This window comes from Petaurus breviceps, unplaced genomic scaffold, assembly GCF_028583685.1.
Source record: "Petaurus breviceps papuanus isolate PSGF00001 unplaced genomic scaffold, PetGlider_PUasm1.0 139, whole genome shotgun sequence".
NCBI classification, from domain to species: domain Eukaryota; kingdom Metazoa; phylum Chordata; class Mammalia; order Diprotodontia; family Petauridae; genus Petaurus; species Petaurus breviceps.
The window spans coordinates 12217910-12231538 of record NW_027185697.1 but is presented as its reverse complement, the minus strand read 5'-3'; the positions used below and the strand labels follow the sequence as shown (position 1 = coordinate 12231538).

At 45.1% G+C, this 13629-nt stretch overlaps 1 protein-coding gene and 1 long non-coding RNA gene across 2 annotated transcripts; one reads left to right on the top strand and one right to left on the bottom strand.

The window, feature by feature from the left end:
* Positions 1–883: 883 nt before the first annotated feature.
* Positions 884–6945, bottom strand: LOC138145006 (sepiapterin reductase-like). Its single transcript, XM_069066594.1, has 3 exons — positions 6507–6945; positions 3252–3542; positions 884–2119 (listed from the first exon to the last, which is right to left on the bottom strand). Exons 1-3 carry the CDS (start codon positions 6799–6801, stop codon positions 1929–1931), a joined length of 777 nt encoding a protein of 258 aa, XP_068922695.1. The 5' UTR covers positions 6802–6945; the 3' UTR covers positions 884–1928.
* A 57-nt stretch (positions 6946–7002) lies between these two features.
* On the top strand, positions 7003–12222 carry LOC138144997 (uncharacterized). The gene is made up of 3 exons (XR_011164070.1): positions 7003–7353; positions 7454–7638; positions 7945–12222. It is a non-coding gene; the product is annotated as an uncharacterized lncRNA (long non-coding RNA).
* Positions 12223–13629: the final 1407 nt, after the last annotated feature.

Sequence of the window (13629 nt, the reverse complement as noted above, 5' to 3'; positions counted from 1 at the left end):
GCCTGTTCTATTTCTAAAAGCGTTGTTTTCTTTATTATATATTCGATGCCTCCTTTACCAAGCTGTTGGCTCTTTGTTCTTGATTTTCTTGCATAACTTTCATTTCCATTCCCAATTTTCTCTCTACTCCTCTTATTTGACTTTTAAAATTCTTTTTCATCTCTTTTGTTTTTGTTTAGTTGTTTTTCAATTATGTCTGACTCTTTGTAACCCATTTTGGTTCTCTTAGTAAAGATACTGGAGTGGTTTGCCATTTCTTTGTATAATTCATTTCACAGATGAGGAAATTGAAGCAAACTGTGTTAAGTGACTTGCCCTGGGTCACACAGCTAGTGTCTGAGGCCAGATTTGAACTTGGGAAGATGAGTTTTCCTGACTCCAGAGCCAGTGTTCTATCTACTGTGCCACCTACTAAACATCACACAAGACAAAGATTTTTTTTCCTGCCTTTTACAAAGAAACAAAAACACAGGCAAAATGATAAGACAAACACATACTAGCCTCCTTATCTCTTTCATAATTAAAAGTCCCTTCTTCAGGCCAATTTTGGGATCCATTTGTATTTTTTGTATATTTTAGCATAATTTAAGAGTTTTTTTTAGTCATCCCCTCCACTCCTATATGGGAAGTTCTAAGCCAATAAGAATTTCCCTAAGGAGGTGTCAATACATGAGCACAATCTTTCCTGGACTCACACCAAAAGAAATTGTATCCAAGGGGGAATCCTTCAGTTATCATACTGTTATTGCAATCTATCCTTTCCGTAGAGGGAGTAATCTTTCCTCAGAAGCACTGGGGTCCTAGGGGTCAGAGTTCTGATTTGATCTAGCTTGACTTGCCAAAATCTGGCAGATTAAAGATGAAATAACTAAGGAAACCAAGGTTGAACTTCTGAACATATTGATTTTATTAAACATAAAATTTGGGACCAGGCCTCCTCAGGTTGTACTGGACCCTGAAACAGGAGGAAACAGATTTCTATGCATTGAAAATAATAAATCAAATAAAGCCAATTAATTTAAGAGAACAATTAACCATGATACAAAACTAGGAAATCTGATTTGTAAATGGAGGAAAGATTAGTGGCTTTTTGAGTTGAGAAAGTGGAGAAAAAAAAAGATGAAATTCCCTGAAATCAGAAAAAGAGGTATCTCATTCACTCCAAGGAACTGTATTCAATCAAAGGAACAAGGAAATAGTAATGGATTGACCAGTACAGGGCCAGTTTTCAGATGAGAAGTATGGGTGTCTTGAGATGAATAACTGTAAGAAAACTCCTTGCATCAGTCTTTGGATCTGACTGGGGTTCTGGTGAGCATAACCTACATCCTGTTAAGGGTTTCAAAGCAGTGAGCAGAAGTGGTCCAGCTTGCTGACTGCAAAGCTAGCATAGTATCTACTTTGCTTCACTGACCCTTTGAGGGGGTCAGAGAATCACCTCCCCTCCAAGCATGGTCTCCCTTTTTACCCTTCCCCCCCAATTCTCCAACAGACTCACTGACACATTCCCTTCACTCCATCCCTAATACTCCCAGCCTCAGTAAACTGCACACAGGAACCTGGACCCCCAATGGGCTCTTTGGGAAGGGGGAGAAAGGGACAACAGAGAAAAGAGTCCAGTGGAAGCCAAATAAGAAATCAAAGGGAATGGAGGAAGAGGGTGGGTGGGGGGGAACATGGAAGAGTGGAGAGCCCTGTATGAAGAATCTGGAAACTTGGTTCAAATGCCAGCTCTGCCCATTATGACCTGGTTGACATGGGGCAAGTCTGCTGCTTCCCCATCCAAGGGCCTCTCTAAGACATACATCCCCTGTCTGGGTGGAAAGGTTGAGAGGTGCATCCTTTACTAGGCACTTGTGAGAACAAAGGGTAGGGACAGGACAGAAGAAGAACGGGGAGAGGACCCAGGTGGCAGAGGGCAGCCAGTCCTACTTATCAAAGAAATCAATGTGGGCCCCCGACTCAAAGGTGTCCCCAACCAGCAGGTTCAGGAGCTTCTGGGCAGAGACAGAGCAGTCCACCAAGGACTGGCGCTCCTTTAACTGGTTCATCGCCTGCCGAACCTCTAAGTCCTTGGTTTTCTGTCGGGCTTCCTGGTGCATGTCTGTGTCCAGAGGGCCTGAGGGAACAGAGGAAAGAAGAAAGGTCTAGCAAGGACACATGGTTGGGGCCCATGACTGTGAGGGGGTGGGTCAGGACTGGAACAGGACTGAGCATCTGAGCCCCAGACACATCTCCCTTTATACAGGCAGATGGGGCAAGTGGAGAGAGGGCCAGCCTCAGGATCAGAAAAATCAGAGCCCCAATACTGCCTCAGATGCTGAACAGGCTGAATGAGCCTAGGCAAGTAACTCAGCCTCAGTTCCCTTTACCTCCCACATTCTTCTTGATGATCAAATGAGATGATATGGGTGAGAGCACTTTGCAAACCTTGAAGTTTAAATTAAAAATGCTCACTATTGATTATTAGCCATCATTAGTACTAAGGGGATGGGCCATGCTTTCCACTTCTTGGGGTCTTCTCCCCTTCCCCTAGGCAATGGGGTACTAGCAACTGCCTAGCACACCTCCTGTGGGATGGCATACAGTAAGATGCCCTAATGATTGCTATTGCCCACAGTAGGTACTCGATAAATGTTTGGGGAAATTTTTTTAGCACAGTGCACAGGCAAACTGGCAGCTATGGAGACTTAAGACCTTACTCACCAAGGAGAGGTAGAATTTCCATGGGAAGGGCACTGGACTTAAGAGTCCAAAAGATCTGGCTTCAAATCCTGTCCCAGACAATTAACTACAGTGTGACCCTGGGCAAGTCTCATAACCACTCTGTGCCTCAGTATACCCCTCTGTAAAAAGAAAAGGTTATACTCAAAGGCTTTTGAGGTCTCTTCCAATTCTCAATCTGACCCTATAATAAGAGGGAGGAGATGGTGTCTGGTAGTGATTAGACAGTGTTCTGGGGAGGGGGAGAGGCTGTTTCTATGAGGGGGACAGTGCAAGTGGGCAAGGGGATGTTTTCATTCATTCATGTCACTAGTCTCATCCTCCAAACCATTTCCAAGAGTCTTTCCATCCCAAACTATATCCTTCTAAGTCCTTTGGTCAATACTTTCTGCAAGAAGGGCTTGGCCACAGGGTATCATGGATGTAAAGGGAATTCTTCTCTGGGTGTGGAAGAAGGAACAATAGGCTCCTGGGGGCCCAGAGATAGCCCAGATTGGCGGCAGAGAGATGGCCACATGCCCTCCTACCTGGGGCATAGCTCAGCACCCGCACACTGGGTTCTTCCTCTGCCAAGACCCTGAACAGCATGCTTCGGGCAGCCTTGCCAGCACAATAGAGGCTCCAGCTCTTGAAGGGTTTCACAGCACAGAGGGAGGAGATGTTGACCACAGTTCTTTTCAGGCCAGGGTTGGGGTGGAAGGCCCTGAGGACCCCAGAGGTCAGACAAAGAGTGGAAGTCACATTCAGAGCCCAGTAGTCATTGACTTCTGCTGGGTCAGCAAAGTCCACAACATTTTTAGACACATCCCCTAAGGTACCTTAAAAAAAGAAATTAAAAAACAAACCTCAGAAATCCCATAGGGCCTGGCCAGGAGTCCCTACCCACTGCCCTTGAGATTTACTGAACCTGAAAATGGACAGGAAGTGTATTTTTGATGATTCAATGGTTTTCCCATGAAAGGAAGCTGGATGTAGACCATCTTTAATCTGGAGTACTTGAACTTTATTTTTTTTCACCATTGCAATTCAATAGAATTGGTTTGCTTGGTAAACACATGCATTTTATTCATTTAAAAACACACTGAAAAGGGGTCCAAGGCTCCCCCAGATTGCCAACAGGGTCCATTATACATTAAAAGGTTAAGAACTCCTGGTGTAGATCTTAGAGGGTGAGCCTTGGAGTCAGGAAAACCTGAGTTCTTTCTGCCTGGGACACAAATGCTGGGGATGTGAAGAAAGACAAAAAATGGCTGAACAAGTTATGGCATATAAGTGTGATGGAATTCTATGGTGCCACAAGAAATTGTGAAATAGAGGGCTTCGGAGAAACCTGGGAAGATTTGTATGAACTGATGCAGCCTGAAGGGAACAGAACCAGGAAAACAATTTATACAAAGACAATAAGATGGTAAAGAACAAAAACTTTGAAAGGCTTAGGAATTCTGATCAGTGCAATGACCAATTGCAATTCCAGAGGACTTAGAATGAAACATGCTGCCCACCTCCTGAAAGAGAAGTAAAGGGCACAGAACACAGCAAATCCAGGGAATCCTGTACATAGAATTTTCCTAGTTATTTAACAAAACAGTGGATTAAGTATCTCATACTCATCTTGTGGGAGATATGTAGAGATTTAGACTAGATGGTGACAGATGATTCTGGATCTAGTTGAATGACTGGAGTCAAAAAAGGAATGATTCCATCACTCAACTCTCATGATTTCAAAGGATCCTGATTCCATGTCATTTTGGGTGGAGGTTTCCAGTGGATAAGCTCCAGTGAACTGTGCTTGACCATATGAATTTTAATATTTTCATTAATGACTTGGGCAGGGGTGGGGGTACCTGTGGCCTCAAGGCCATATATAGCCCTCTAGATTCCTCAAGCATGACCCTTTCACTGAATCCAAACTTCACAGAACAAATCCCCTTAATAAAGTGATCTGTTCTGTGAAGTTGGTATTCAGTCAAAGGACTGTACTTGAGGGCCTAGAGGGCCACATGTGGCCTTGAGACTACAGGTTCCCCACCTCTGGACATAGGTAAGGGCAAAGATGATATGCCCTTTATGGATGGTGCAGAGAGAGAGAGAGTCAGTCACTGGGTGACAGGCAGGATTCAAAAAGATTATGACAGGCTTGAGAACAGGACTAAATCTTCTAAGATTAAGGATAAATGTCAAGTCTTACACTTCAGTTCAAAAAATCAACTTCACAAGGACAGGATGGTGAAGGCAGGGTAAAATCTTCATTTATCTGAAGAAGATCTGGGGGTTTTAGTGTGCTGCAAGCTAACTAGTGGTTAGCACTGGCAAATAGCAGCCAAAGAAGCTAATGGAATCTTCGTGCTGACAGACCTTGCTTCCACGTATAAAGATGTGGCAATCCCACTGGACAGCTATAGGGGGCTCACTAGACAAAGGGCTGGACAGAGTCAGGAAAACAGGAGTTGGATTCCTGCTTCAGACACTAGCTGGCTGACTTTGGCCAAATAGCTCATCTCTGTTTTCTCAGCTTCCTCATCTGTAAACAAAGCCCTGTGAGGATAAAGTGAGATAATATTTCAAAAGTGCTTTGTAAGCATTGAAGTACTAAGTTAAAACGAGCTATTGTTATTATGATTGAGCATATCAGGAATATTGGATCTGGATTTCAAAGATATGACCAGATGGTAACTTCACTGGAAAAGGGCATCGAAGGGCATGGATCCCCATGCCAAGACTACTCCTTTATTTTTTACTCCTCTCTTTCTACTATTACCTTGTTTTCCAGAGCTAAGGCCCAGCAAGCAAGCTGTGCCCTGAGTTTGGCATAACAACAATCCTTTGCCCTCACTCTCTGGATGAACTCTACAGCAAAAAAAAATCCCAGAATTGTTTCCACACCAGCTCCAGGTGGTTCTTGAGCTGGGACAAGGACCCAAAGGAACCATGTTCTGGTCAGGAAGCTCTGCTATGAATCAAACTTGTCTCACTGTTAATGTTACCTCTCATTGCAAACTGTGTAGCCATTGCCATATGTATCAAGACTTGGCCTCCCTAAATCGAGTCTCCTCCTGGAGAACTGTCTGCACACATGTCTAGTTTCCCTCCTCCAAGAAAATAAAGCCTTTTTGTTTATAACCACTGTTAGTTCTGTGTTTTCATTTAACTTTATTTTTCAGAGTTAACTGTGGTTGTGATAAACTGTGTGAGCTCTTTGGTATTTTCAGAGTTCATAGCAGTTACAAGCTCTATAATTCTTTGGTCATTTCTTTTCAGAGGTGACAAAGCCAAAATTATGATTCCTTGAACTAGGGTTGTTTTGCCCAGACAAGAGTTGGGGGCCCAGTGGACAGGACAGATGGCTTCAAGTCTCTGAAGGGACAGATATCCCAGGGACTAGAGATCAGACAGGTTCTGTTTGACCCCTTCAGGCAGAGTGGGGAGCACAATGGTCAGAATTGCATGGAGGCCAATTGAGGCTCAAGGTCAGGGAAGTTTCTCAGGAGCAGAGCTGTGGCCTCCAATGGCCAGGGTGCGTGCCCCTTCAGAAGCCAATGGAAGAGACCGACTTGGGGATGGTGTACACGGAATTCTGGGTTTCACTAGACGGTTACTGAAGTCCTTCCGACTCTGTTTTAGGAGCCCAACAAATAAATGCTTACGGAACAGAAGAGCTCAACTGAAAGGGGCAGTGGACAGCAACTTCAGGATCGAGCGGTGGTCTGCCCCGCCTGCGCCTGCCCCCCACTTCCGTCCGCCAGGCACAATTCTTCCCCCTCCCCCATTCCGGGGACAATTACCAGCGTTGTTGATAAGCAGGAGCCGCTGCAAGTCCGGGGGCCGAGGCAATGCCACCAGCAGCCGCTGCAGCCCGGCCTCGCTGCCCAGGTCGGCCGACACGCACAGCACCTGCAGTTTCGGCCACGCCGCCCCCAGCTCGTCGGACAGAGATCGCAGGGCCCCACTGTCGCGGGCGCTCAGCATCAGCACCGAGCCGGCGACCAACCTCGGGGCCAGCTGCAAGGCCAGGCTGCGGCCGAAGCCCCGGGAGGCCCCGGTCAGGATGCACAGGGTCCGGCCCAGGCTGCCCTCCATGTCGCTCTCTCTCCGCGGGCTCCGCTCTAGCTGGCCGGACTCTGCCTTTTCAGGCCGCAGCAGCAGCCTAGCTGGGGCGGGGATCAGGCGCCGGACCCGCCCTGATCCACACCTACTCGCTTGCTTCCTCTAGCAAGCTCTCCGCACCCTTGCGTGCTTCCATTGGCGGAAGCAAAGCTAACCCGCCCCGTACGTGGCGTTCCAGAACCGGCCCTCCCCCAGCTGGGGTGGAGCTCAGCAGCCTATCTCAGGTTTAGGAATTGGTAGGAGGGTCTGGCTTTAGTTTTCTGGGCCAAGGCCCTTGTCCGGTCCGCCCTGCGATGTTCCCAAATTAACTGGGCAGGTTTCCCAGGATGTTAGTTAACCAAGAAGGACTGAGAGAGCATGAGGTTACAGTTAAAAATCCAACCCAGTAGAGAAACAATTAGTTAATGGACGATCGTGTATTAAGTGTTTCTGACGTGAATGTCATGGCAGCTCGGACTTCTCAAGACCCCAGCTACCACAGCCTTCCTCTCTCCGCACGCTCGCCGTCTGTGCTCTACGTATCTGGTATGAACCTAGTTATTTGTTGGTTGGTCGGTTTATTGTCTCTCCCAGAAGTAATTCCTTGAGAGCAAAGTCTAGTCTAGCCTTTTCTTTGCATCCACAGCACTTAGCCTGGTGCCTAGCAGAGGACCAGAGAGCTTTTGATAAATATTCCTTGATTAATTGCTTGACTGTCAGACGCGGTGTTGGCTGGGGGCACAGACAAACGAAACGATCAATGAACTTACTACTCTCAAGGAACTTGAGTTCAATGAAGAGACACCTGTACGCACATACACTAAATACCAGGTAATTTGCAGCTCGGGTGATGAGGAAAACCTTTACATGCAAAGTACCTTTAGAGGGAGGTCTAGATAGCCGCATCATTGGTTAATAGCAGCTCTCTGTTCACAGATGCCCAAACTATGAGTACGAAGCAAAGTTTTGGGTTTGTTTCTATTTTTCCAAACCAGTTACTAAGTCCTAGATGGTATGTTCATATTTGCAGATGGTGTAATTGGGCCAGCATAGCTAATGCACTGAGGCAAGTGTGGGGAGGACCCAAAAAAGATTGACAAGCTAGAGCAATGATTCTCCGATTTTTTTGGTCTCCAGATATCTGTGGACACTACAGAGAAGGTCTGACCAGGAGTCCACTACCTACAATATTACTATGTTCTAGGACTGTGTCTGAGGGCAAGATGAGGTTCCAGACTCATGCCAGAACATCATCTCATGAAGGATCAGGAATGGATGCCAACTGGCAGCTTTATCACCCACTACCCAGTCTACCCAATTTCAGGTCACAGATCTATGGCAGAATGAGGAAGAGACCTGAGCTCAGTGTTACTCCAAGTGAAGAAGGATTGCTGGCCTGCATACCCAGCAAACAGGAAGGTCAGAAACATGCTGCAACTTGTGTGGCTCTGTTCCCAGGAGCAGAGCAGGCTCTCAGTTCCAGCTTTTACCCCAGTCTGAAACCTGAAGAATAATAACCCAGAGCAAGAATCCTAGCCCAAGAGAAGCTTAAAGTTCAGTCTGTCTGAACCAACAGACCTGAGTGCCTGAGTGCAGGAGCAACATGTTCAGACCCAGACCCAGGTCAGGAACTTGCAGAGCTCAGACTAAGGGGACAATGATCAGACTTGGTGCACAATCAGACCACTTAGGGAGGACTGAAAGCTTGCAGCTCTGGAGCGATTTGTGGTGCCTGAAAGTGTGGAATAAAACAACACTTTGCTTCCAAGAAGGCAGCAACAGGACCAGTCCAGACATTTCCTCCAGAGCCTGGACTTAACATTTTGTCCAAAGTCAGAAAGTTGGGGGAAGAAAAAGTAAACAAATAAAAAAAAACAAAAAGAATCCCTTTGGGAAAAGTTATAGTGACAGGGATGTTCAGGCTTCTGAATGAGATGATGCCCTTGTTTTGCCCTTGGGCAGTCTGGGATGTTGGAATGCTCTAAGGGTCACTGTCCCTGACTAGACTGTGAACCCAGCATCCACAGATCTCTTTGTCTCTCTAAACCTACTTATGCTGGAAAAAAAAAGCAACCCACTGTAATTTTTTTTTCTTGAATTTCTCTATCAGAATTTGATCTGGTGAATTTTCTTAGAATAGAGCGAGGGCCAGAATGAACTCATTGTACTTCTTTGTGCTATGCCACCATTTTGACCTTATTCTTATAAATTTAGTTCCTTTTATATCTTGAGAATAATACCTTTATCAGAAAAACTTGCTGCAAAAATTTTTTTAGTCTTCTTTACAATTTTTTTTTGCTTTTTTGGGGGGGAAGGTAGGGCAATTGGGGTTAAGTGACTTGCCCAAGGTCACACGGCTAGTTTTGTGTTAAGTGTCTGAGGCTGAATTTGAACTCCTGCTCCAGGGTTGGAGTCACTGTGCCACCTAGCTGCCCCTTTCTTTACAATTTTAAAAGCTGCATTGCTTTTGTCTATGCAAAATCATTTTCATTTCTTGGAATCAAAATCACACATTTTGTCTTCTTTGATCCTCTCTAGCCTTTGTTTGGTCATGAACTCTTCCACATCCATAATCAGAAAGGTAATTTCTTCCCTTTTTCTTTTAATTTGTTTAGGCTATCACCCTTTATGTTCAAGTGATCTGCCCACTTAGAGGTTATCTTGGTATTAGATGTAGGTGTTGGTCTATATCAAGCTTCTGGTGGCCTGCTTTCCTATTCTTTCAATAGTTCTTGTTGACAAGTGATCCAGAAAGGTTAAGGGTCTTGCTCAAGAAGACCCGGGCAGTACGTGAAAAAGGTGGCATTCCAATCCAGGAATTCTCCACACCAAAGAAACAAGTCTAACAAAAATGAATAGCAACATAGCCAAGCTTACGTTACTTTCTTTTTTTTTTTTCTTTTGCCTTTTGGAGGGCATTTGGGGTTAAGTAACTTGCCCAAGGTTACACGGCTAGTTTTTTTTGTGTGGGTGTTAAGTGTCTGAGGCTGGAACCGAACTCAGGTCCTCCTGACTCCAGGGCTGGTGCTTTATTCACTGCACCACCTAACCACCCACACAGTTTCCTTTCTATACCCCATGGGGAACCAGAGAAGTCTGGCCTCACTATCCCAGGACTGCCTCTTATTATACAACTCTGGTATACTTAAGGTTTAAATTTCACCCAGCTCTAGTTAGAACTGGCTACTGAAGCTCCAGCAGGCTATGGTTTTTGATATGATATATGATAATGAATATTGATATGAAATATGATAAAATTATAATCTCACCCTATTCATCCTGAGGAGGCCTTTCTAGTTAAGTTTTAGAAGCCACCTGATTGCTAATTAATTTATGGAATTATTAATAGAATAAAGGAATGGGGATATAAGTAGTTCATTCTGGGTCAGGTGGGGGGCACACATCCCTGGTTCTTTGGATACACAACAGGAAAGACCATGTTGGCATCAAAGAGTAATGCTTCAGTCCCATTTTAATAAGCCACATAGGGTACAGGGGCAAATAGCAGAAAGCACAGAGATAAACAGTGGGAGAGGGTATATAGAGGCAGATGGCAAGGGGACAGGAATGAGGTGGTAGAGGAATTGAAGCAGCATGGGGAAGAGAATGGGAAGGGGGAGAGTCACTCACATAAGGATGGATGGGAGTTCAGAGTACTTGTGCACCATCTCCCTTTGGAGATGGAAAAATGCTTGGGGTAAGAGTTCCGGGGTTTCATTGTTATAGAGTCGGGGGGGGGCAGACCAACTCTTATCTGTGCTGCCTTTGGTTTATTCAACATATCCACATCATCTCAAAATTATCACCAACATTTGGTGTTCTGCTGGTCTTAATGTGAATACTGGGAACTTCTCTGAGGCTTACAGACTATGGCAATTAGCAGGACCAAAAGACCCTTCCTTACAGCAAGGTCCAGATGGCTTTCCTTGATTTAGCACACTGTCTCAGGATGTGACTTTTAGTTAATTTATGAGACAATTTGCAAGGAACCATTATGCTCCCTTTATCTGTGAGACAGTCTGTGAGGGACATTTAAGTCCCCCTTTGCAATCTTACTAGCTGCTACTGTTTTACCATCTACTTATAGACTTACTTACTATACTAAAGCAGGGGAGATGGAGAGGAGGAACATACCTATACAGGAACCTAATGTGGAAGTCCAAAGAGTCAGAATTGGAGTCAGGAGAGGAACAAAGAATGGTTGTCCTGGTCACTTTATCTATTTCCTGCATGTGATTTCAACCAAGAAAAAATACTCCAGCAGGAAGCCTCTGGCATCCCTTTCTGGGTGCTCAAATGGTTGTGTTTGGTCTGCTTGGCCCCAGACAGCAGAAGAGGAGATATGCTGGGGGATTGATGGGATGCTGCCAGGAGGCACATTTTGATTTGATGTCAGGAAAAATTCCTGACACTGAGAACTACCAAAGAATGGAAAGGGCTGCTTTGGGATGTGACAGGTTACTTTTCACTGTGGAGGGAATTCATGGTCAGGCACCTGTTGAACTTCTGAGATGCTTTCCAGATGCAAAATTCTATGGTTTTCAGTGTATTCGAGAATGTGCTAAATTTTGGATTTAAATTTGGACAAATTCTAGCTTTGTCACTTGCTACCTGTCAGCGTTTGCCCTCTCTGGGCTTGCTTATCTATAGTTTCGCAAACCACAAGGGGTCGCTATTTTTCCAAACCTCCTCTATGAATGTGTGTCCAGATAAAATAAGCCAGCTTGGAAAAGGATCCTGGGAATAGGATCGTTTAACCCCTTGGGGTCTGATATCTTAGGCAATAGTGGTCCTCAACGACCCACATATACAAAAAATATTTATAGTAGCTATTTTTGTGGTGGCAAAGAATTGGAAATCGAGGGATGCCCATCAATTGGGAAATGGCTAAACAAGTTGTGGTATATTAATGTAATGGAATACTATTATGCTATATGAAATGATAAGCAGGGGAACTTCAGAAAAACCTGGAAAGACTTACATGAACTGATGCTGAGTGAGGGAAGCAGAGCCAGGAGAACATTGTACACATTTACAGTCACATTGTGCAATGTCTAACTTTCAAAGACTTGACTCTTCTCAGCAATGCAAGGTTCTAAGCTAACTCCAAAAGGCTCATGATGGAAAATGCTATTCACATCCAGAGAAGGAATCACAGAGTCTGAATGCAGATCTAATTGCTCTCTCTTTTTTTGTTTTGTTTCTTCTTTCTCAGAGGTTCATGTCACTGGTTACAATTCTTCTTTATGACATTACTAATGTGAAAATATGTTTAATATGAATATATATCTATATATATGGTATATATCAAATTGCACTCCGTGTTGGGGAGAGGAGAGGGGAAAACTCAAAAACTTGTGCAATTGAATGTTGTAAACTAAAAATAAATAAAAGTTTAAAAATCGTGGTTCTTAACGATTAGAGAAAGTTTTCTTTTCCTCATTTTGACTCATAAAAGGGAGAGGAGGGAAGAGGAAGGAAAAATGACAATGGGACCACTGAGATGAAGTAGGGAGGGGGAGGGGAACTCTGACCCAGACACTCGGCAACAGGCTTGGTACCCAGACACAATGGTACTCGATATTTGTGAAATGAGAAAACGAAAAGAACTGGAGCCTGCTGTAGTGACATGAACGCTGGATTTGCAGTCAGAGGACCTGGGTTCAAATTCTTCCTCATTACCTTTTTTAAAATCCAGAGTGAGTCACTTTGGTGAGATGGAAAGAGTTCTGGCTCAGATTCTAAGCCCAGCTCCGTCACTTCCCACCTGTGGGTGGGGTCTTAAACCAGCCACTCTTCGGGATTCAGTCTCTTCTCAGTAAAACTTGTGATCATGTGGTAGGGAAGGTAGGGAGGGGTGATGAGGGTGGGGGTTGGCCCTAGACTATCCATCCCCAGAGATTATCCCCAAAAGGCCCTTCTTTTACCTCCGGGCAGTCGGGGCAGGTACTTGGGTCATTCTTTCAGGGTCCTGCCCGGCCCGCCCCTCCTCTCCCCTCTCTTCATTACCCCGTCTCTTCATCCCAGACACTTTACCAGCGTTACTGATTAAGTAGGAGCCGCTGCAAGTCCGATGGCCGGGGCAACTCACGCGCCCCCTCCAGCAGCCGCTGCAGCCCAGTCTCATTGCCTAGGTCGGCCGACACACACAGCACCCGAAGGCTGGGCCACGCCGCCCCTAGCTTGGCAGACAGCTCCCGCTGGGTCCCATGGCTTCGGGCGCTTAGCGCCAGCATCCAACCAGCTACCAGCCTCGAGGCCAGCAGCAGTACGAGATTGAGGCCGAAGCCCCGAGAGGCTCAAGTTAGGACGTACACTGCCCGGTCCAGGCTGCCGTCCATGTGGCTCCACTCCTGAGGACTCCGCTTAGGCTGTCGGGATTCTGTTCTTTAAAGCCTCAGCCTCTGTTTACCCTGAGGGATCGAGGAAGGGAGCAGGACAGGAGAGCCGCCCAATGTTGTCTCCCCAGGCCTGAGAGGCAGCACACAAATTCCAAAATCGAATCCTGAGATCTGCTTCTGAACTTAACAGCCATAATTGTAAAAGTGGATAAACTTAATAGCCATCATTATATAGCATATAGAAACTTCAGTCATCAGTATACAAATTTAATAGCCATCATTATATAACACAGAAACTTAATAGACATCAGCATATACACTTAATAGCATCATTATACTTATAGAAACTTAATTGCCACCAGTATATAATGTATATAAACTTAATAACCACCAGCAAAACAATCACATAAACATGTAAGTTAAGGTATAAGGAAAGAAACAAGCCTATATTAAGTGCTTATTATCAGGTGTTAAGAACTGA

Excerpts from the sequence above, each read along its gene's own strand:
- LOC138145006 (XM_069066594.1), bottom strand. The coding sequence starts at position 6,801 with ATGGAGGGCAGCCTGGGCCGGACCCTGTGCATCCTGACCGGGGCCTCC. Across the intron at positions 3,543-6,506 it reads CCTGCTTATCAACAACGCTG|GTACCTTAGGGGATGTGTCT; the intron begins GTAATTGTCCCC and ends TCTTTTTTTAAG. Across the intron at positions 2,120-3,251 it reads GGTGCTGAGCTATGCCCCAG|GCCCTCTGGACACAGACATG; the intron begins GTAGGAGGGCAT and ends CTGTTCCCTCAG.